We start from the raw sequence: 22869 nt of genomic DNA, 5'->3' as shown, positions 1-22869 counted from the left end.
TAGTTTTGGAAGTCCTAGCCACGGCAATCAGAGAAGAAAAAGAAATAAAAGGAATACAAATTGGAAAAGAAGAAGTAAAACTGTCACTGTTTACAGATGACATGATACTATACATAGAGAATCCTAAAGATGCCACCAGGAAACTACTAGAGCTAATCTTTGAATGTGGTAAACTAGCAGGATACAAAATTAATGCACAGAAATCTCTTGCATTCTTATAAACTAATGATGAAAAATGTGAAAGAGAAATTAAGGAAACACTCCCATTTGCCATTGCAACAAAAAGAATAAAATACCTAGGAATAAACCTACCAAGGGAGACATAAGACCTGTATGCAGAAAACTATAAGACAGTGATGAAAGAAATTAAAGGTGATACCAACAGATGGAGAGATATTCCATGTTCTTGGATTGGAAAAATCAATATTGTGAAAATGACTATATTACCCAAAGCAATCTACAGATTCAATGTAATCCCTATCAAATTACCAATGGCATTTTTTACAGAACTAGAACAAAAAATCTTAAAATTTGTATGGAGACACAAAGAACCCAAATAGCCAAAGCAGTCTTGAGGGAAAAAAAGGAGCTGAAGGAATCAGACTCCCTGACTTCAGACTATACTACAAAGCTACAGTAATCAAGACAATATGGTACTGGCACAAAAACAGTAACATAGATCAATGGAACAAGATAGAAAGCCCAGAGATAAACCCATGTACCTATCGTTAACTAATCTACGACAAAGGAGGCAAGGATATACAATGGAGAAAAGACAGTCTCTTCAATAAGTGGTGCTGGTTAAACTGGACAGCTACATTTAATAGAATGAAATTAGAACACTCCCTAACACCATACACAAAAATAAACTCAAAATGGATTAGAGACCTAAATGTAAGACCAGACACTATAAAAGTCTTAGACGAAAACATAGGAAGAACACTCTTTGACATAAATCACAGCAAGATCTTTTTTGATACACCTCCTAGAGTAATGGAAATAAAAACAAAAATAAACAAATGGGACCCAGTGAAACTTAAAAGCTTTTGCACAGCAAAGGAAACCATGAGCAAGATGAAAAGACAACCCTCAGAATGAGAGAATATATTTGCAAACGAATCAACGGACAAAGGATTAATCTCCAAAATATATAAACAGCTCCTGCAGCTCGATATTAAAAAAACAACCCAATCCAAAAATGGGCACAAGATCTTAATAGACATTTCTCCAAAGCAGACATACAGATGGCCAAGAAGCACATCAAAAGCTGCTCAACATCACTAATTATTAGAGAAATGCAAATCGAAACTACAATGAGGTATCACCTCACACCAGTCAGAATGGCCATCATCAAAAAATGTACAAACAATAAATGCTGGAGAGGGTGTGGAGAAAAGGGAACCCTCTTGCACTGTTGGTGGGAATGTAAATTGATACAGCCAGTATGGAGAACAGTATGGGGGTTCCTTAAAAAACTAAAAATAGGTCAAAGCAGCCTTTACCATTGAGCCAACCCTTGGAAGAGTCTCCCAGACCCAGCGCCAACATCAGGTGAATGAAAAATAAACGTATGTGTTTTAAAGATTTAAAAAAAAAAACTAAAAATAGAATTACCATATGATCCAGCAATCCCACTACTGGGCATATACCCAGAGAAAACCATAATTCAAAAAGACACATGCACCCCAATGTTCATTACAGCACTATTTTCAATAGCCAGGTCATGGAAGCAACCTAAATGCCCACTGACAGACGAATGGATAAAGAAGATGTGGTACATATATACAATGGAATATTACTCAGCCATAAAAAGGAACGAAATTGGGTCATTTGTTGAGACGTGGATGGATCTAGAGACTGTCATACAGAGTTAAGTAAGTCAGAAAGAAAAAAACAAATATCGTATATTAAGGCATGTATGTGGAAACTAGAAAAATGGTACAGATGAACCAGTATGCAGGGCAGAAGTTGAGACACAGATGTAGAGAGCAAATGTACGGACACCAAGGGGGGAAAGCCATGTGGGGGTGGGGATGGTGGTGTGATGAATTGGGCGATTGGGATTGACATGTATACACTGATGTGTATAAAATTGATGAGTAATAAGAACCTGCTGTATATAAAAAAAATTGAATTAAATTAAAAAATTTAAAAGGAAAAAAAAAAGAAAAAACTAACCACAATAGGGTACCATTTCATACCACCAGACGGGCTAAAATTAAAAAGCCCAACAATACCCAATTTTGGTGAGAACATGGAGGAACCAGACCGTTCATAGGCTACTGATGTGTGTATAAACTGGTATAACCACTCTGGAAAAACTGCTTGACATTACCTAGTAAATGTCTATTAGACATTAGACTGTTTAAAATGCACATTCCTAGGCTCCATCTTAAATCTAGTCCATCGAAAATACTTGGAGTGTTAAATGCAGCAAAGTTGTTTCTTTAAAAAAAAAAAGGAAATTTTAAAAAATATTGAGAATGGAGGCTGAGAGTCTCCATTTTACAAAAACGACTCCAGTTTTTTCTATATATTTATGCTCAAGAATTCTACTTCAGACCATATTTAGAGACAGTCCATTCTCTTTTTCCAATTAATTTGCACATTACATTTTATGACTAAAAATTTCTATTAAAATACTTGAAAACCTCGGTAACAGTCAGGATTGAACTTCTGAATAGGATATTTTCTTAAACTATCCAGAATATATAGATGACAAGTCATTATGTTCCATCCTCCCACAGGGGGAAAAAAAACAGTAAAAGATAATACAAAAGCATTTTTCACCTGCTTCCTCCTCACAACCCTACAGTGTATTAATCAAGTGTATTAATCAAATGCTTTAATTTTTTTAAAAAATTTATTTATTTTTGGCTGCATCAGCTCTTCATTGCTGCGCGCGGGCTTTTCTCTAGTTGTGGTGAGCAGGGGCTACTCTTCGTTGTGGTGCACGGGCTTCTCTTGTGAAGCACGGGCTCTAGGTGTGAGGGCTTCAGTAGTTGTGGCACGTGGGCTCAGTAGTTGTGGCACGTGGGCTCAGTAGTTGTGGCGCACAGGCTTAGTTGCTCTGCAGCATGTGGGATCTTCCTGGAGCTCGAACCCGTGTCCCCTGCATTGGCAGGCGGATTCTTAACCACTACGCCACCAGGGAAGTCCCAAATGCTTTAACTTTTTTTTTTTTTTTTTTTTTTTGCAGTACGCGGGCCTCTCACCGTTGCGGCCTCTCCCGTTGCGGAGCACAGGCTCCGGACGCGCAGGCCCAGCGTCCATGGATCACGGGCCCAGCCGCTCCGCGGCACGTGGGATCCCCCCAGACCGGGGCACGAACCCACGCCTCCTGCATCGGCAGGCGGCCTCTCAACCACCGCGCCACCAGGGAAGCTCCTGCTTTAACTTTTAATTGCAAGTAAAGAAAGACAGTGGCATGCCAGGAACAGCAATTATTTAACAAAATGTACAATGCTGTCAAGGTTCTTTCTACTATATATCCTGAAGACAAGTTTATTATATATCGAAGGAAATTTAAGTAAAGTATAAAATTATACAGCACTATTGAAATGAACTAAGAATTGGATCTTGGCTAGAGGCTAAAAATACTGGTTTTCAATACAAGTTCTGTCATTCATCAGTTAGTTTTCTTCAAGGCAGTCACTGGGTTTCTAAGGTTCTATATCCATCAGTAAAGTAAAATTAACATCATTTCAGAGCAACATTAAGACTATTTGTTATTGTAAAACATATACAACATTTGCAATGAAATTTAACCTTAAGTGTTTTATTTTGAGTAGTCCTACTTACAAGGCAAAAAAATGAAACTTTAGCTTGAAATTTTAAAAACCAGAATTTAAATATTGTCATTGAAAGTACTTAAAAGTAGTTATGGATGATTTTTTTCTTCAATGTCACATCTAGCAATATGTCTTAAATAAAAATTCAGAATATCAAAATCAAAATACCAAAAAGCTTTTCAAGTGCACATTTGCAATTAATAAAAATTTCCTGAAAAAACCCTAGAAGTCTGATGTAAGAGAATGGTTTGTTAAATTGTGGTTTATGCCTTTAGACTACAATGTAGTCATTTAAAATTGTTTTCAAAGAATTTTTATGGATGTGAAATGTAATATATAAAAAATCAGGATACAAAACATTCACAATATGTAACTAAATAAAAAAGAAACAATCATGCATTAAAATTAAAAAATAGGGGCTTCCCTGGTGGCGCAGTGGTTGAGAGTCCGCTGCAGGGGACACGGGTTCGTGCCCCGGTCTGGGAAGATCCACATGCCATGGAGCGGCTGGGCCTGTGAGCCGTGGCCGCTGAGCCTGTGCGTCCGGAGCCTGTGCTCCGCAACAGGAGAGGCCACAACAGTGAGAGGCCCGTGTACCGCAAAAAATAAATAAAAATAAACACTATAAAGTGTTACCTTTCTTTTTTTTTTGGTTTTACAGATTTATTTTCAAAGGGCAAAAAACACTTAAGATAATTTAAGTACAAGTCTAAACAGAGTTACTCTGTCAGTCAGCAATGTTGCAGAAATGCGTTCTCACTTTCAGACACTCGCCAGCATATTCTGAGTCTTCTCTCAGTGAAGAAAAAGGGTCTGATATTTTATTCATATACCTCCTCCTTATCTGCAATGTAATCTACAATTTCTTGTGAGCACATTAACTTCCCCACATCTAGATCAGGAATTTCAAACCCAAATTCATCTTCCATGGTCATGATAATCTCCACTTGGTCCAAACTGTCTAAGCCCAGGTCCTTCATAAAATGGGAATTTACTAAGAGCTTTTCTGGGTCAGTCTTGTCATAGAGTTTCAAGACCTAAAGAACATGGTCCTTGATTCCCTCTAATGTCAAAGGGGGTGCGTCCCTATACTGGTGGCACAGCTGTGTAACTTCGCCTGGAACCTGTGCAAGTACAAAAGCCGGCTGCGGAGCCCCAGGCCTCGTCCTGGCCCCCAAGGGGAACAGGGTGGTGCTGAGCGGCAGGGCCGCGGCCAGCGTGGGGAGCCTGGGCAGCGGCGCGAAGGCCGCAGGCAGTCGAAGGACACAGGCGCAAAGGACACAAGCCGCCATGGCTACGCCGACCCAGGATGCACGGCGCTAAAGTGTTACCTCTTGATGGTCAAACTACTTCATGTTCTTCTATATACCTCTGTTCATTCAAACTCTTCTAAAGTAAACAGGCATAATTTATTATAATTAAAATTAACATGTAAAAACATTTCATATCAACCTCTGTTGTATGTTTAAAATCAGGTAATCAATATTTCTGCATTTCTACTATTATCTTAATTTAAAAATCTACTAAACTCCAACTTAAAAGAGCACAGAAGGGATTCCCTGGCAGTCCAGTGGCTAGGACTCTGGTGCTTTCACTGCTGTGACCCGGGTTCAATTCCTGGTGGGGGAACTAAGATTCCACAAGCTGTGCAGCAGCCAAAAAAATAAAAAATAAAGAGCATAGGAGTCAAGTTGTATAGGTCTCACCAGCCAAAAATGAAACCATGAATCACGATAATGAACTACAATGTGTGTTTAAATTCACTAAGTTCATGAAGAATAAAAGGTATCACCATTATGCAATATCTAACAGATGTAGGACAGTTACTAACATCACAAAAAGAGAAAATCAGGGATTACGCATCTCCTGATAAAATTATACAATACTATTATGTAGTCTTGAAAAAGAAAATGAAACTTTATGTCCTGTATAGCACCAACAAAATCAATTACTGTGTCTTTACCACTTCAATCTGACTTCCACTAAAGGTAATTAGAATTATGTAATTAATAAAGCTGACTTCAGAAGATACAAATAAAAATTGTGAGCTTACAGAAACTATGCCCTCCTTTGAATTTTTTGTGGGACACCTATAAAAACTGGTTGTAAAATAGGCCACAAAGAAAACCTTACTTAATTCTAACATGTGAATATTATACTAGCCAAGTAGTCTGATTATAATAAAATGTAAATTAGAAAATATTAAACAAGTATAATAAAAAGAAACCAAATCATTTAAAAGCATGCATATGGGGATTTCCCTGGTGGCGCAGTAGTTAAGAATCCGCCTGCCAATTCAGGGGACACGGGTTCCAGCCCTGGTCCACGAGGATCCCACATGCCACAGAGTAACAAAGCCTGTGCATCACAACTACAGAGCCTGAGCTCTAGAGCCTGCAAGCCATAACTACTGAGCCTGAGTGTCACAACTACTGAAGCCCACACGCCTAGTGCTCCACAAGAGAAGCCACCGCAATGAGAAGCCCGAGCACCACAACTAGAGAAAGCCCGCACGCAGCAACAAAGACCCAACGCAGCCAAAAAAAGGTTTTTTTATTAAAAAAAAAAAATGCCAATATAGCTTCTCACTGCTAGAAACAGTAAGTGAAGAGATTAAATGCAGGGTTTTCTCATAAGCCCACCTCTCCTCTTTTCACTCAATTACCTATTGATTCAAAAAGCATTTCCAGAGCAAATGACATGTACAGCACAAGAGTGTGATCCAAATAGTTCCTTTAGGCTGAGAACTCACAATCAGATGTGAGACATGTACTCAGAAAACTAGGTAATATACTGAAGGAGGGGAATAAATGCAGTTTTATCAGAGTTTTGTGATTCTTTTTTTTTTTTATCCAAAGTTTCATCATACCTAAGTGATTATTGAACCGAATCTTGAAAGAATAGAGAGGTATCATGACTCTCAATAGGAAACTCAAGGTTAAGATAATCTGAGCATTTGGGGAAAGAGGCGGCAAGAGGCACAAAAAACAGCTCTAGGTAGAGGAACACAGAGAGAACAGCAAACTTCTGTGACAAGAAGACACAGCCAAAAGAACACTGCTTGTTCTATTTCCCCTCTAAAAAGTCAAACTGAGGATCAAAAAAGGGGATAGACCATCACAATGGGATTTCCCTGGCGGTCCAGTGGTTAAGACTCCGCCCTTCCAATATGCAGTGGGCGGGGGTTGGATCCCTGGTCGGGGAACTAAGATCCCACTTGCTGCACAGTGGGGCCAAAACAACAACAAACAAACAAACATGGCTGCTGGTTGGAACGATGGGAACAAAGGTGTTATATAAAGTGGAGGATGTCTTATGTTTCCATGCTAACTTGTTTTGCAATTCCCAACATTATAATCAACTCTGGATAGACAGAATATTTATGGATTTCAACACAGTAGCCAAGCAAGCAGGAACAGCATGGTTCTACAAGTTTGCTGAGAATTCAAACTGCTCTATGTCAGTCCCTTGGGCAAGTCATTTAACCTCCCAGGCATTTGTAAAACCTGGGTTTTCTCACAAGACTATGGTAATGGATAATTGATGAATGTGCATGAAAGACATTCTGATTTAATTGTTCTAGAATGGGCTTCCACGTACCAGTTGTTTTTTATAACTTTCCCAGATGTCTCACTATGTTTGAGAACCACTGCACCTTAGCAGACTGACTAGAGCACAATATATGCTTTTTAAACTCTGTTAAAATCATTAAACATATAATACTAATACAGTCTGTTTCAATTTATGTTCTTTAATTACATATGAGGCTAAATACACCTTAAGATATTTGCCTTTAAAAAAATATTTTAAAAAATGGTCAACCCAGAGGATAAACAATGAGTTAAGTGATGGATAATAAGACAATGTTCCTTCAGTATCTGTATCTAGCCATGCTGGAAATCTGTGGATGGTCCCATAAACCTATATATTTTCTTTTTTATTTTTTTTAAACCAACTATAAGTTGTATCCTTGAGACTTGAGAGGAAAATATTATTGTGGGGGGAGATTATTATTATTTTATCAGGAAAGCAATATATACTTATTTAAATGGTTCAAACAGTACACCAAGCATACAAATTTGAAACTGTTGTCTACAACTGTTAACAGCCTGTATAGTATCCTTCTAGACTTTATTTATATACAAATGTACATATGTATATACTTTATAAAAACATAAATGCGGGGCTTCCCTGGTGGCGCAGTGGTTGAGAATCTGCCTGCTAATGCAGGGGACACGGGTTCGAGCCCTGGTCTGGGAGGATCCCACATGCCGTGGAGCAACTAGGCCCGTGAGCCACAACTACTGAGCCTGCGCATCTGGAGACTGTGCTCTGCAACAAGAGAGGCCGTGATAGTGAGAGGCCCATGCACCGCGATGAAGAGTGGCCCCCACTTGGCACAACTAGAGAAAGTCCTCGCACAGAAACGAAAACTCAACACAGCAAAAATAAATTAATTAATTAACTCCTACCGCCAACATCTTCTTTAAAAAAAAAAAAAGAAAAAAACCCATAAATTCAACGATACTATAGATATTATTTACCATTTAGTTTTTTCACTTAATAGAAAAGCCAAGACACTGTTCAATGCCTATAAATATGGATTGGCCATACTCTTTTTAATAGCTATCTAATATTCCATTATAAAAATAATGATTTCCTCAATCTTCTCTTTTTAGGCATTTATGTTATTCCTGTTATTTTTTAAAATTACAAATAATATTTAGTAGGTATCTTTGTATTTACATGTTTACACAAGTGTACAAGCATACTGAACAATGAATTCCTAGCTCAAATTGTTTGACATATTGGTGGGGAATACAAAAAAACAGAAAATAAGACTTATGTTAAAATTCATTACAGAAATTAATCTCATCCTGAAGCACTGAGTATAAAATGGAATTGGAATGGTATTTTTGCCTGCCTGAGAGGAAAATACTCTTGATGTCCCAATCAAAAGTGGTATCTTTGTCCTCTCTGCCCCTTATAGCTCATACCAAACTTGAGTATTTTTCACATTCTATCTCACACTATAGTTATGTATGTAATACATTATTCTATTTCTTTAGGTGACTGAAATCTACATGGTGGCAGGGACCATGCCTCTGTACCTATTTAACCTTTGGCTCTAACCAGAGATGAAACAAGGTGAACACTGAGAAACATTTTCTCAACTGACTGAATGTATAAGTATACCTTGAGAAATACAGTGATGTACGTAATGACAAACAGCTCACCAGGGCTAGTTCTATTTAAAAAACAAAACAAAACAAAACAAAACCCTTCAAACTAACAATTAAATATTTGACCAAATTAAACAAATTGACTTTAAAACATTGAGAGGTTTCCAAAACACTGAAAACCAGATGTATCATCTTTACCAAGTGTAGTACTTCTGATGGAAGGCACTAAACACAGAGATCTGAGGTCTATGCTTCTCTTTACCCCCATCCACCACAGGCTGAACAACACAAGAGTTCCAGCATATTCTATGTCAGTTATATCCTTTATGACTTACTAAAATTGACAGGACAATTTCTAGAGTAATAAAGTCATTCAATATTAACACCTAATGATGCCTCTGTTCTTTTCCCAGTTGCTTCTCTGCTGAGGCATGGATAAGGGGCATTCATTTCTTGAAATGCTTTACTGAGTATCAATTAAGGGCCAGACATGGCAACAGGCAATGGAAACATAAAATAAGTAACAAATGGCCCTAGAGCATGCAGCCTAGAAACGGAGACAGACAACTGATTATTTCAATAAGTTAAAGTCTGAGTAGAGACTTTTAACACTTGTGCTCAATTTGCTCCATCTCTGTTCCCACACATTAAATGGCTTTCTCCAAATTCCTCCGTACCTAACCAAATCCCATCTCAAAGCTCAGCTGCCGTTTCTCCTTCACTGGTAGTCTTCCCAGGCAACACAGCCCAAGGAGCTTTCCTCATTTTGGACACATGGTTAAGAGCAACAGCCCTGTGTTCAGCAGGGAAATAGGCTGTTACATAACCTCACTAAGACTCATTTCTTCAATGGTAAAATTGGGATAATAAACGTACCTACAGTTAAATGTTTGTGAAAATCAAACGAAATAATAAATATAAAGCCCTTAGCATAGTGCTGGCACATTCTGAGCCCTCAACAAATGGTAGGTAGTATCTATACCACTCATTTAACAATCTATGAATGTTCTCTTATAAAATCCCTCTGGTTACTGATATTTTTAAACTGTTGCAACTTTTTGTTTCCATCTCTTGTATCTTTATAGCTCAATAAGTAGATGTGGATTATATATCTGTAGTACTGAAAGAAACCTGTAAAATCAGTAGCTTTCAAATTTTTTTGGCCACAACCCACAGTAATAAATACATAATACACTATACACAAACACATATGTATAACTGAAACAAAGGTCATGATCGTTCACCCTTATTACTTCCAAATTCACTCTAATAATGTTAGTCTCGTTCAACAAATCAAACCAAACAAAACCACACCCAAACTGGTCAAGACCTACTAAACTGATTTCACAACACTTTGGTCATAACTGAAAACTTGGAAAATTCTCTATAAACACTTATAAATGAACATACAGATAAAATATTATGAGACACTCCAGACAAACAAAAACAAAACACAAAGTGAAAAGGTCTTGGATATTTGTCGGTTAAATTTTGAGTGCTTTTTTTTTTTAAATCACAATTTTTTTTTAAGTCTTTATTGAATTTGTTACAATATTGCTTCTGTTTTATTATATTTTGGTTTTTTGGCTGCAAGGCATATAGGATCATAGCTCCCCCACCAAGGAGAAAACCTGTACCCCGCGCATTGGAGGCGAAGTCTTGACCACTGGATTGCCAGCTAAGTCCCTAAATCACACTTCTAAATCATTACCAAACTGTTAAATACCAACTTTTCTCCTGCCATTCACAAATTAGGGACCTCTGTTTGTTATATGTTGACAGAAATTTGACAACATTTTATTAACTAGGATCTCTGGAAGTAACCTACCTTCCCTTAGAACACAAGCTATGCCAACTAAGCTCTTCAGGAATCTGTCCAAAATATAAGCACTCACATGCATTCATAAAACTTCTTGCTCTAAAAGCTTCTACTTCATCCTTGGCTTAAAAAAGAAAACTGTCATATAGAGAACAAAGTAGTGGTTACCAGTGGGGAAAGGGAAGGGGGAAGGGCAACATACGGGTAGGAGATTAAGAGGCACAAACTATTATTTATAAAGTAGGCTACAAGGACATATTGAACAACACAGGGAATATAGACAACATTTTATAATAACTATAAATGGAGCACAACCTTTAAAAATTGTGAATCATTATCTTGTACACCTGAACATATATCATACATCAACTATTCTTCAATTTAAAAAAATAAATGAAAAAGGAAAAAAGAAAATTGTCAGCATCGACAGATGAATGGATAAAGAAGATGTGGTACATATATACAATGGAATATTACTCAGCCATAAAAAGGAACGAAATTGGGTCATTTGTAGAGATGTGGATGGATCCACAGACTTTCATACAGTATGAAGTCAGAAAGAAAAACAAATATCGTATATTAATGCATATACGTGGAACCTAGAAAAATGGTACAGATGAACTGCTTTGGAGGGCAGAAATGAGAGACACAGATGTAGAGAACAAACGTATGGACACCAGGGCAGAAAGTGAGGGTGGGGGGTTGGGGGGTTGGGTTGAATTGGGAGATTGGGATTGACATATATACATTAATATGTATAAAATGGATAACTAATAAAGACCTGCTGTATAAAAAATAAATTAAATTTTTTAAAAAAGAAAAAGAAAATCATCAGAAAATGAAATGAAATACCCACACTTAACAGTCCAAAGATTACTAACACATTCTATTTAGACTGCCTACCATTAGAAGATTATAAAGCATATTTTGAAATAGAAACAAAGAAAACAACAGCAAAGATCAATAAAACTAAAAGCTGGTTCTTTGAGAAGATAAAAAAAATTGATAAACCATTAGCCAGACTCATCAAGAGGGAGGGGACATAAATAAACAAAATTAGAAATGAAAAAGGAGAAGTTACAACAAACACCACAGAAATACAAAGCATCCTAAGAGACTACTACAAGCAACTCTATGCCAATAAAATGGACAACCTGGAAGAAATGGACAAATTCTTAGAAAGGTAAAACCTTCCAAGACTGAACCAGGAAGAAATAGAAAATATGAACAGACCAATCACAAGTAATGAAATTGAAACTGTGATTAAAAATCTTCCAACACACAAAAATCCAGGACCAGATTGCTTCACAGGTGAATTCTATCAAACATTTAGAGAAGAGCTAACACCCATCCTTCTCAAACTCTTCCAAAAATTGCAGAGGAAGGAACACTCCCAAACTCATTCTATGAGGCCACCATCACCCTGATACCAAAAACCAGACAAAGATACTACAAAAAAAGAAAATTACAGACCAATATCACTGATGAATATAGATGCAAAAATCCTCAACGAAATACTAGCAAACAGAATCCAACAACACATTAAAAGGATCATACACCATGATCAAGTGGGATTTATCCCAGGGATGCAAGGATTCTTCAATATATGCAAATCAATCAGTGCAATACACCATATTAACAAATTGAAGAATAAAAGCCATGTGATCATCTCAATAGATGCAAAAAAGCTTTTGACAAAATTAAACACCCATTTAGGATAAACACTCTCCAGAAAGTGGGCACAGAGGGAAACTACCTCAACATAATAAAGGCCATATACGACAAACCCACAGCAAACATCATTCTCAATGGTGAAAAACTGGAAGCATTTCCTCTAAGATCAGGAGCAAGACAAGGATGTCCACTCTCACCACTATCATTCAACATAGTTTTGGAAGTCCTAGCCATGGCAATCAGAGAAGAAAAAGAAATAAAAGGAATACAAATTGGAAAAGAAGAAGTAAAACTGTCACTGTTTGCAGATGACATGATACTATACATAGAGAATCCTAAAGATGCCACCAGAAAACTACTAGAGCTAATCAATGCATCTGGTAAAGTTGCAGGATACAAAATTAATGCACAGAAATCTCTTGCATTCCTATACACTAATGATGAAATCTGAAAGAAACCTACCAAGGGAGACAAAAGACCTGTATGCAGAAAACTATAAGACACTGATGAAGGAAATCAAAGGGGACACAAACAGATGGAAAGATATACCACTTTCTTGGATTGGAAGAATCAATATTGTGAAAATGACTATACTACCCAAAGCAATCTACAGATTCAGTGCAATCCCTATCAAACTACCAATGGCATTTTTCACAGAACTAGAACAAAAAATTTGACAATTCGTATGGAAACACAAAAGACTCCGAATAGCCAAAGCAATCCTGAGAAAGAAAAACAGAGCTGGAGGAATCAGGCTCCCTGACTTCAGACTATACTACAAAGCTACAGTAATCAAGAAAATACGGTACTGGCACAAAAACAGAAATATAAATCAATGGAACAGGACAGAAAGCCCAGAGATAAACCCACGCACCTAAGGTCAACTAATCTATGACAAAGGAGGCAAGGACTCACAATGGAGGAAAGGAAGTCTCTTCAATAAGCAGTGCTGGGAAAACTGGACAGCTACATGTAAAAGAATGAAATTAGAACACTCCCTAGCCCCATACACAAAAATAAACTCAAAATGGATTAGAGACCTAAATGTCAGACTGGACACTATAAAACTCTTAGAGGAAAACACAGTAAGAACACTTTTTGACATAAATCACAGCAAGATCTTTTTTGACCCACCTCCTAGAGTAATGGAAATGAAAACAATAATAAACAAATGGGACATAATGAAACTTAAAAGCTTTTACAAAGCAAAGGAAAATACAAACAAGATGAAAAGACAACCCTTAGAATGGGAGAAAATATTTGCAAACGAAGCAATGGAAAAAGGATTAATCTCTAAAATATATAAACAGCTCATGCAGCTCAATATTAAAAAAACAAACAACCCAATCAAAAAATGGGCACAAGACCTAAATAGACATTTCTCCAAAGAAGACATACAGATGGCCAACAAACACATGAAAAGATGCTCAACGTCACTAATTATTAGAGAAATGCCAATCAAAACTACAATGCGTTATCACCTCACACCGGTTAGAATGGGCATCATCAGAAAATCTATAAACAACACGTGCTGGAGAGGGTTTGGAGAAAAGGGAACCCTCTTGCACTGTTGGTGGGAATGTAAATTGATACAGTCACTATGGAGTACAGTATGGAGGTTCCTTAAAAAAGTAAAAATAGAATTACCATATGACCCAGCAATCCCACTACTGGGCATATACCCAGAGAAAACCATAATTAAAAAAGACACATGCACCCCAATATTCTTTGCAGCACTATTTACAATAGCCAGGTCATGGAAGCAACCTAAATGCCCATCGACAGATGAATGGATAAAGAAGATGTGGTACATAATATACAATGGAATATTACTCAGCCATAAAAAGGAACGAAATTGGGTCATTTGTAGAGATGTGGATGGATCTAGAGACTGTCATACGGAGTGAAGTAAGTCAGAAAGGGAAAAACAAATATCGTATATTAATGCATATATGTGGAACCTAGAAAAATGGTACAGATGTACTGGTTTGCAGGGCAGAAAGAGAGACACAGACGTAGAGAATAAACGTATGGACACCAACGGGGAGAAGTGGCCGGGGGGTGGGGGTGGGGGTGTGATGAATTGGGCGATTGGGACTGACATGTATACACTGATGTGTATAAAATGGATAACTAATAACAACCTGCTGTATAAAAAAATAAATTTAAAAAGTCTATGTGTTGGAAAAAGAGATTATAAAGCATTTTTAATAATATTTTAAGCAACCTCCAACTTACTTGAACTAAAATACTACTCTCAAACTCATTTCACAGCTGCAATGGTGTTAAGTTTTTTCTTAGAAAGGGAAAAAGCCTTTATTATATTTTTTAACTCTAAAATTTAGGGTCTGAGTGCTATGAATAAAGTCAAATTAGCATAAAAATGTAATGACCACTACTAAAATTTTATGGTTCGTCTATCAGAAAATTGTAGTAATGATACTCGACATTTTTAAACACTAAATATTTAACAATAACAATGTCAGATTTATTTTTAAATGAAAATTTCAAACTCCCTGATGCAACCCAAATAATCTGCTCTTTTCTCTAATTAACTTTGTTAAACCCCACTCCCCATACCCTCTCTCTTTGGGTTATGAAACACACCATTCTCTTCCTCAACCAAGTTGCTCCTTCCCTCTTCTTTGGTTAAATATACACTTTCTTTTGAACCCAGTATTAAAACAGATCTCACCCCAAATTCGTTTTCTCCATTTTGACTGTAAAAGTAACAATTCATCAGAAACTGCATAATGCTTTAGTTTACAAGGAACAAAAAAGTCAATTCTAATATTACTGAGTACCTATGAATGTATATACTGCTGCACTAAATGCTGTGGGTGCAGGGAAGGAGAAGTAAATATGGAAGACTCTGACCCCAAGAAAGCTCACAGTAGAGAGAAGATAGGTACACAAAGAATACAAAAGCATGAATAAGGGATCAAGAAAGTGCACTAAAAGGGAAGAAATGCTAAGCACAGGCCGAATATGGAAGTAGGCAACTTCAGGATTCCAAATGGGAATATTTATAGTATGTGCTGCTTTTAACATTCCAGTGGCCAGTATCAATGAATACAGAGGATTTTTGTTGTTTTTTTTTGCTTGCTATTGCTTTTATTACAATGTCTCAGCTTGCTTTTCACACAGTACAAATGAGATGTTGGTCTAAATTCTCTACAAACGTTACAGGAAACACATATTTGAATTTTATATTAAAAAATGTGGGAGGTGGGGAGGGAGATTCACTAGAAATGAGTCTCACTTAATAGATAAATAAAATAACTCCCAGGTTCTACAATGAGAGCAACTAGTTTAAAAGTTGTGTACTTATTTACTAATAAAGGTCCCTTAAAAAACATTAGTGATTTGCCTCTGTTTCACTTCAATTAAGAACACACACTTCAAAGACAATTTGATTTTATAAACACTTCATCAAGAAATTGTTTTTAAGTAATACATTCAGATCTCAAAAGAAAAACACATGGTACTGTTTTACTGTTTTCTAACTGCCTTTCTCGGTGCCTCAATCTATGGCATTAAAACACACCAGTCAGATTGAGAATTTTTTTTAAGTAATGCGCTTAGCATTCATATTTCCTTCCCCCAAATTTCTTGATGGAGTTACGTCTTGCTTGCTCTGTCCTAAATGAACATAAATGTGCACTAAGAGAAAAAGAACACGCTGGAACTTCCCTGGAGGGCGGAATTCTTTCACTGACATATCCCAAGTGACACAAACAGTGCCCATCCCATACAAGGCACTCACAAAATAATTTGTTCAAAGAAGACTCCTGTCTCTACTACTTTGCATCAAGCTATGTATTAACCTATGAACCTCAGTGTCTTCATTTTTAAAATAGAGATAATTCAAGGGAGTCCTCGTTATCCCAGGATTGATTCTATGTTTCCAAAGTTAAGAGGGGAAGAAAAAAAAAAAAAAAGAGGGGAAGAAAAAGATGTCATAATATGAAAATATTCATTAATGAGCTATTTCTTTTATCTCTGTCCATGAGGTCTGTTTATATTGAACCTTAGACAAAACAATGCAAATGAAATGGAAACTCAGGAGTAAAATTACAAATTCTGCAAAGAAGCCAACTCCATGAGGTTGATCAACGTAATAGTGTTACTCTTTTAGGTTTGATAATGATATTGGTATTGACTTTTTGTTTAATTCCTTTTCCCTTAAAGATATATACTGGAAATATTTATGAATGAAGAATATGCTTTGAAAAAAAATGGTTGAAGGGGTTGGTGGTAGGAGACACCTAATTGGCCATTAGTTGGTAACTGTTGAACATGGGTGATGGGTACACCCAGGTTCATTATATTATTCTTTCCTCTCCTGTATATGTTTGACATTTTCCATAATAAAAAAATATTTAAAGCAAAGAAAAAAAGTTAGAAAACTATTCACATCAGAATCACACATATAGTCAATGACAAATGAGACTCAGGCAGAAATAGCCAGTTAACTAGTAAAGAGAAAACTGACAAGGTGTTTTAAAAGAAAGAGAACAAGACATCCCTGGAAAATGGGAAGAGCCTCAAATATTTAAAAAAATATATGTTTGACATTGCTATGAAAAATCAAACGTGTGTATGTGTAGGGGCAGGGGGTATATGAGAACTCTGTACTTTTTGCTCAATTTTGCTCTGAACCTAAACCTACTCTAAAAAATAGTATGTTAAAAAAAAAACAAACAGAAAAAAGAGTGAAAGATAACTTACTGTGCTGTTATACAACTTTATCAGAAAATTTGTCTCTCCAAAATCAATCAATTCATGCATTTTGTCTTTTCCTATGGAAAATCAACTTTCTCCCTACAAAATTTTGGGTCCTGTTTTGAGTGTGGCCACTTAAATAACAGAGACAAACCTTTTCTACTACTTTCTCCAACTGGCTCTCACTGATGAATGTGGCAATTTGTCAAGATTTTGAGATTCTTCTACAAATAAAAAGCTTATCTTTATTGTGTACTTCACAATTTCAATACTCAAATATTACTCTATTAAGTACATCATGTTAATAGACAATATTAACACTGAGATTTAGTGGTTAGCATTTTCTTCTTTCTTCTCTAACATAGAAATGATATGGATTTGGGTGCTCCTGTGGTGACATATTGCTCTCCACAAAGGAGGTTAGTGTATTTGATAATGTATATTTTGACTAAACAAGTTTCCAGTGGTTGTATAATCTAATTAAATACATTATGTGGTTTAATCCAATTCCTATCAAGTAAGGCCACATAATATTCTTAATAATAATTAAACAAGGGAGCTACAGTTTAATTAGCAAATTAATCATTAGCAAATGATTCCTCAGTATAACACAATCATTTCATTATACATTATAATACAATCATTTCATTCACAGCAGAAAATATAACATTTTCACCGAAACAAAGCATCTAAATTTGCTTCCTAATAATCCAAACTCACACTTCACTAAAATCAAAATTCTGCTTTAAAAAAAAAAAAACACAAAAGAAAGAAATGATCTAATTTTGTGTTTAAGATTTTGCTTTTATGAAACAATTCGCTGCTAAGTTTTAGGTTTGAAAAACCATGCGTAGTCTACACTCCCACTCTCCAAAAGAGGACTCTAAAGCTAAGAGAGGTTAAGCAAGATCAAGATGATAAGAGTGGCAACACCAGGTACAGATAAACTTCTTCTGACTAGACCTCACTGCCTCTCATGAAAGGCCCAGAAGGACAAGGGAGAAAAAGCAAGCTTCAAGATTACCTTTCTTCAACTCCTTTCATTCTCTACAGGGGCCATACCAGTTTCTTACAGATGCCTTTCACTCAGGGTCCAAGAGCTGTCTCAACTGCTGTTTTTCAAAGACCATTTAGTTTGTGCCTCTCTTCTCTAATTTGTTTCCTTGCTTCTTAAAAACTAGTTTCGTGACAATCTCACTTCAACAGGCAGTACTAATACTTTAAGCTCTCTGTACAAGAGAGCTTGTATTATATCACAGGGCCAATTTTTAAAGTACACAGAAATAACCTTTCTTCACAGAGATCTGCTAAACAGACCTGCAAGTCTTGAGATAGATTAAAAGATAAGTATAACCATCAAAATGAGATAAAAAGTTAAAAAAAAAAAAGGGGGGGTGGTTTCTTGAGTATCTCCTAAACCAGAACTCCACCCAGTCCTGTGACACCCAGATTAGGGATGTATACTTCTGGTCGGGGATCCAGTCCCAGTGTCTCTGAACAGCATTTACACTCTGGTCTTCTTTAGGAATGCACTGGATCTGTGCAACTATTTCCAGTAGTTTACAAACTTATCAAACAGTCCTTGGAGAAAGATACACACTGGCTTATTTGAGGCTCTACAAGATAAAAAATAAAATCATAAAATACCAGAGCAGGAGTGTTTCTCAGGAATTATTTACTCCAACTCCCTCATTTCTCTCACAAGTATACTGAAACACATGATTAAAGTAACTTGCTCACAGTCACAGAGCTAGTGGGAGAAATTAGATTTTATTTTCATTACTACTTTCCATTCTTCTACAAAGCACTAAGTATTATCACTACTAAGGTAACTGAGAGCTATCATCACATGTTTTGGCATCATTTAGATGTAAACTTGTGCAACACACACAAGGCTTAAAAACAACAAGCACAACTATAAACAGGTCACCTTAGCATGACTTAGGAGAAAAAATACACCCAAGATCACAACATGTCCCACCAAGTTCAAAATGTCTCATAGCGTAATCCCAAGAATCAGCTTGCAGCATTTAACCACCGTTCCAAAATAAAATTCTGATAGCATTTCTTGCTGGTTACTTAGATATAAATGGTTTGACGTTCGTAGGTTATAAAGCTGTGTAACTGCAATATTGCCCTAAACACCAAGGACTGTCTCCACTGTATTTTTAGCCCTTTCTAGGTACAGATACTTATACCTAAAAGCCAAAAATAATAAATAAACCTCCAGGTGTTAATTTGCCAAGCTTAGTTACAATAAAAATGTCAGAAAACAGTGCTTAACTATGCCTGTGTAGATTCTCCATTAATAAATCCAAACCATATATGCATTCACACACTGGTTTATTTATATACTGTGCATCTAAAAGGAGCTGTTTGTGTCCCCCAAAAAGGTTATTTTCTGAAAAATCTAACCTCGGTGATTAAAATGAGGAATTACTGGAACTGACAAAGTAACTTTATTTTTACTGTGCCCAAGTAACACAAAAACCTAGGAGGCTCACTTGAAAAAACTGTGAATTTTAATAATTTATAAAACATTCTTCTGTTTTAACCAAAAGTGGTTCTTCTCCCTGTTGCACTTCTTTTTTCCCAAGTCTCCTATGGATCCTAACACCACAAACTTCTTCAAGCTCTAATCAAGAGGGGAGCTGTTAACCTTGACATAAATATGGTCACTCTTTGAAAAGGGCAAATTAAGCATTTGAGTTTTGCTCTTTAATTAAAAAGGTAATTAGTGCTACCACCAGCGACAACTGGAGATGAGAAATTTGTTAGAGGCTCCCTCATAATTGGCAGATAAGAATCATCCTGTGAGGAAATGTAGAAAAGACGACTGCATTACAAAACCCTGAGTCATCACCCAGTTCACTCAGCAGATTTGGGTAAACATTAGATAAGTGATTTATGTCTTGTGTGTTCAGCCACCCATACCGACATGCATGAACATACAATGTTACCAGATTTTATGTATAGCCAACCAAACAAGATACAGCAAAATTCTCTTTTAAAAAAGTTCTTCTGACACAGTGAAGATGCCCATCTAGCAAATATGTCTCTAACCTTTCCCCCAACTGTACTCGGTTTCCCCTAATTTCAGTGGCACTGTAGTTTGCAGCCAGTTTATACCAAAAAAAAAAAAGGTAACAAAAGAAGAATAGAACAACTGAGATTGATTTAGGTAATCTATATTCATCTGAGCAGCTCAAAAATTAACACCAGCCCGATACTAATAACGCCCAGGACAACTTGACAGCTTCCTTCTCTATTTTCCTTAGTATGGCACATTTCCAAAGAAAATGTCATAAAAGGAGCAACATACACTTTCCCGAGGTTGTAAGACTCAACATTCTCAACATTAACGTCTAGTACACAGCCCAAGAATGCGCTGAGGGCTGATTTTAAAAGTCTTTTCAATCAAACCCACAAAGACTGAGAAGGCCCAAAAAAAGCAGAACCTAGAAGTTCCCTACGGCCTCCTTCCCATTCAGAAAGTTACTAGACGCGAACTGAGGGATAGGAAGAGGCAGGGACCGTAAGGTAAGAAAAAACTGGAGTCAACACCAGGAAAAGTCGAGTTGTTCGCTCAAAGACGAATCCTCTCTGCTCCCTCCCGCCACCGGCAAAGGTCCAAGGAGGACCCCTGGGGGACCGCTCCTCTCTTTCCCTGCGGGTCCAGTGCCCTCACGCTCCCCCGGGCCCCGAATGTCGGAAGACAACAACCCGAAACCTTGGGGAGAAGCAGCTGCGAAGGACACAGAGGGCTGGTGAGAACCAGGGAGATCCCGTAAGAAAGTGGCAGGGAGGAAGCTTGAGTGCTTCCCAGGCTTCGGTCGCGACCCTGGGATTACTGCACAGAAACGATCCGCCCGAACCGGGGCAGAGTTGAGGGTCCAGCGGTCCGGTGCGGACAAAGAGCCTCCCCCCACCACCGCCCGCGGACGCCTTCACACCCGAGCCTTTGCCTCCGGCCCATCCTGCAGGCCCCGGCACACTTACGTGGAGAGTTTCCTGGTCCAGAAGAGGCCCCCGGGCCACAGCTCTTGGAGCTGCACTGCCCGGCCCAGGTTGCTTTTGATCTGGGCCAGCTGCAAGTCGGACTCGGCGTCCAGCCGCTCGGCGTAGGGCAGCAGCTTGTTGTAGACGATCTCCTTCTGCGGAACGAAGCCTCGCGGGTCCGGACCGGGGCGCCCGCCCGGCTCCAAGGGGTCCCCGCCGCCCGCCCTTTCGGCCGGCTCCATGAGACCAGGACACCCCCCCAACCCCCTCCCACCCTAACCCTCCCCGGCCCCCACCCCTCTCCGGGCTCCGCCTCCTCCGCGTCGTCGTCGCCCTCGGCCCTATCGCTGGGCCCCCTCCCCTGGCCGGCGCGCTGCTTGCCCCGCGCGGTTCCCGGTTCGTTGGCGGCTGCAGCGGCCGCTCCGCCCGCCCCGCACCAGCTCGGCTGGTGACGCTGCAGCCGCCGGGCCCGGAGGTTCCGGACGAGCCTCAAGTCACTTCCGGGGCGGGGCGGGGCGACGACGTCGGAGGAGACGGCGACGGCGACAGCGATCGTAGGTGCAGCGCCTTCCTGCTGTGGGCCGGGTCGGAACCCCCATCCCCAGGTCCCACGGGCCGAGCTCGAGGCTGCCCCACCGGCAACTCGAGGCCGAATTCCAAGCTATTGTCCTTCCTCGCGTGGGGTCGCGCGCTACCTGCGTCTGCCCTCGGGAGCGTGTGGTCGCCGTGGCCTCGGACCAGGCGCTCCACGTAGTCCCCCATGCCACGTTCATGGAAAAACCTAGGTACTCTGTCCATCCCACTTGTTGCTGATAGATTTTTTACTGTGTGCCCTTTAAGCCCCCGTCTTTCTGGCGTTCTCCTGGCCGCCCTCATTCCAAAGAAAGGGATTCAACAAATTCATTCAACAAATATTAATTGAACTACTGTCTGTCAGACACTCGTTTTAGGCCCTTGAGATGGAAAATTTAAGAGCACCTGGTTTCTGACCTCCTTGGACTTAACAGCCACATGGAGCTATTGACTAGGGAATAAGCAATTACAAGACAATACTGCTCTTAATTGCTAGATAAGTACAGGATGCTTTGGGAACACCTAAAGAGGACTTCAAACTGGAGGGGTGTCAGGTAGTTTCCTAGAAATAATGCATAAAGTTGAGCTTAAGGATTGAGTGCAAATTTTGTTAGGAAAACAAGAGAGGGGAAGGTATATTTCAGCTGGGGGAGAGCTCAGGCTGCAAGCATGCACTCTAGGAATTCAAAGTTTATAATGACTGAAGATTGCTTGCAGAGAGGGGAGTGAAGAATTGAGACTGAGAAGGACATGCTAGGAAGTCTTTAGAGCTTTATCTTAAAGGCAACAGGAAGTGGAAAAATTAAGCATAGCAGTGGCATGATATAATTTACATTTCTGAAGAATCACTCTGGCTTTGTGTGGAGAATGGATTAGAACAGACAGAATTGGAAACTGGCAGACCCCTTAAGGAGATGTGACATAATGGTGGGCTGCATGTCAGTTGAAATGATTCGAGAGCTGTTTCAGCAAGAATGGCCTGAGCTTGGTAGTTGATTGGATGTGAAGTGTGAAACAGAGAAGTCAGGATGTCAGATTTCTGGCTTGGGAAACTGAGAGAGAGAACACAGCAGAAACAGCTATGGAGGCAGAATGCCTAAGGGAT

The 22869-nt window shown here is 38.6% G+C and overlaps 1 protein-coding gene and 1 pseudogene across 1 annotated transcript in view; both read right to left on the bottom strand.

Moving 5' to 3' along the window:
- Nucleotides 1-21433, bottom strand: part of PSME4 (proteasome activator subunit 4) — a 101747-nt gene extending 80314 nt beyond the window's left edge. The window contains exon 1 of the mRNA XM_065891554.1: nucleotides 21192-21433. Coding sequence (XP_065747626.1) covers nucleotides 21192-21433 — 242 coding nt within the window. The remainder of the gene's footprint in view (nucleotides 1-21191) is intronic.
- Nucleotides 4613-5083, bottom strand: LOC136134139 (acyl carrier protein, mitochondrial pseudogene; annotated as a pseudogene).
- Nucleotides 21434-22869: the final 1436 nt, after the last annotated feature.

This window comes from Phocoena phocoena, chromosome 14 (assembly GCF_963924675.1).
Source record: "Phocoena phocoena chromosome 14, mPhoPho1.1, whole genome shotgun sequence".
Lineage (NCBI taxonomy): Eukaryota > Metazoa > Chordata > Mammalia > Artiodactyla > Phocoenidae > Phocoena > Phocoena phocoena.
Note: the sequence above shows the minus strand (reverse complement) of the source record. Positions and strands in the feature narration are given on the sequence as shown.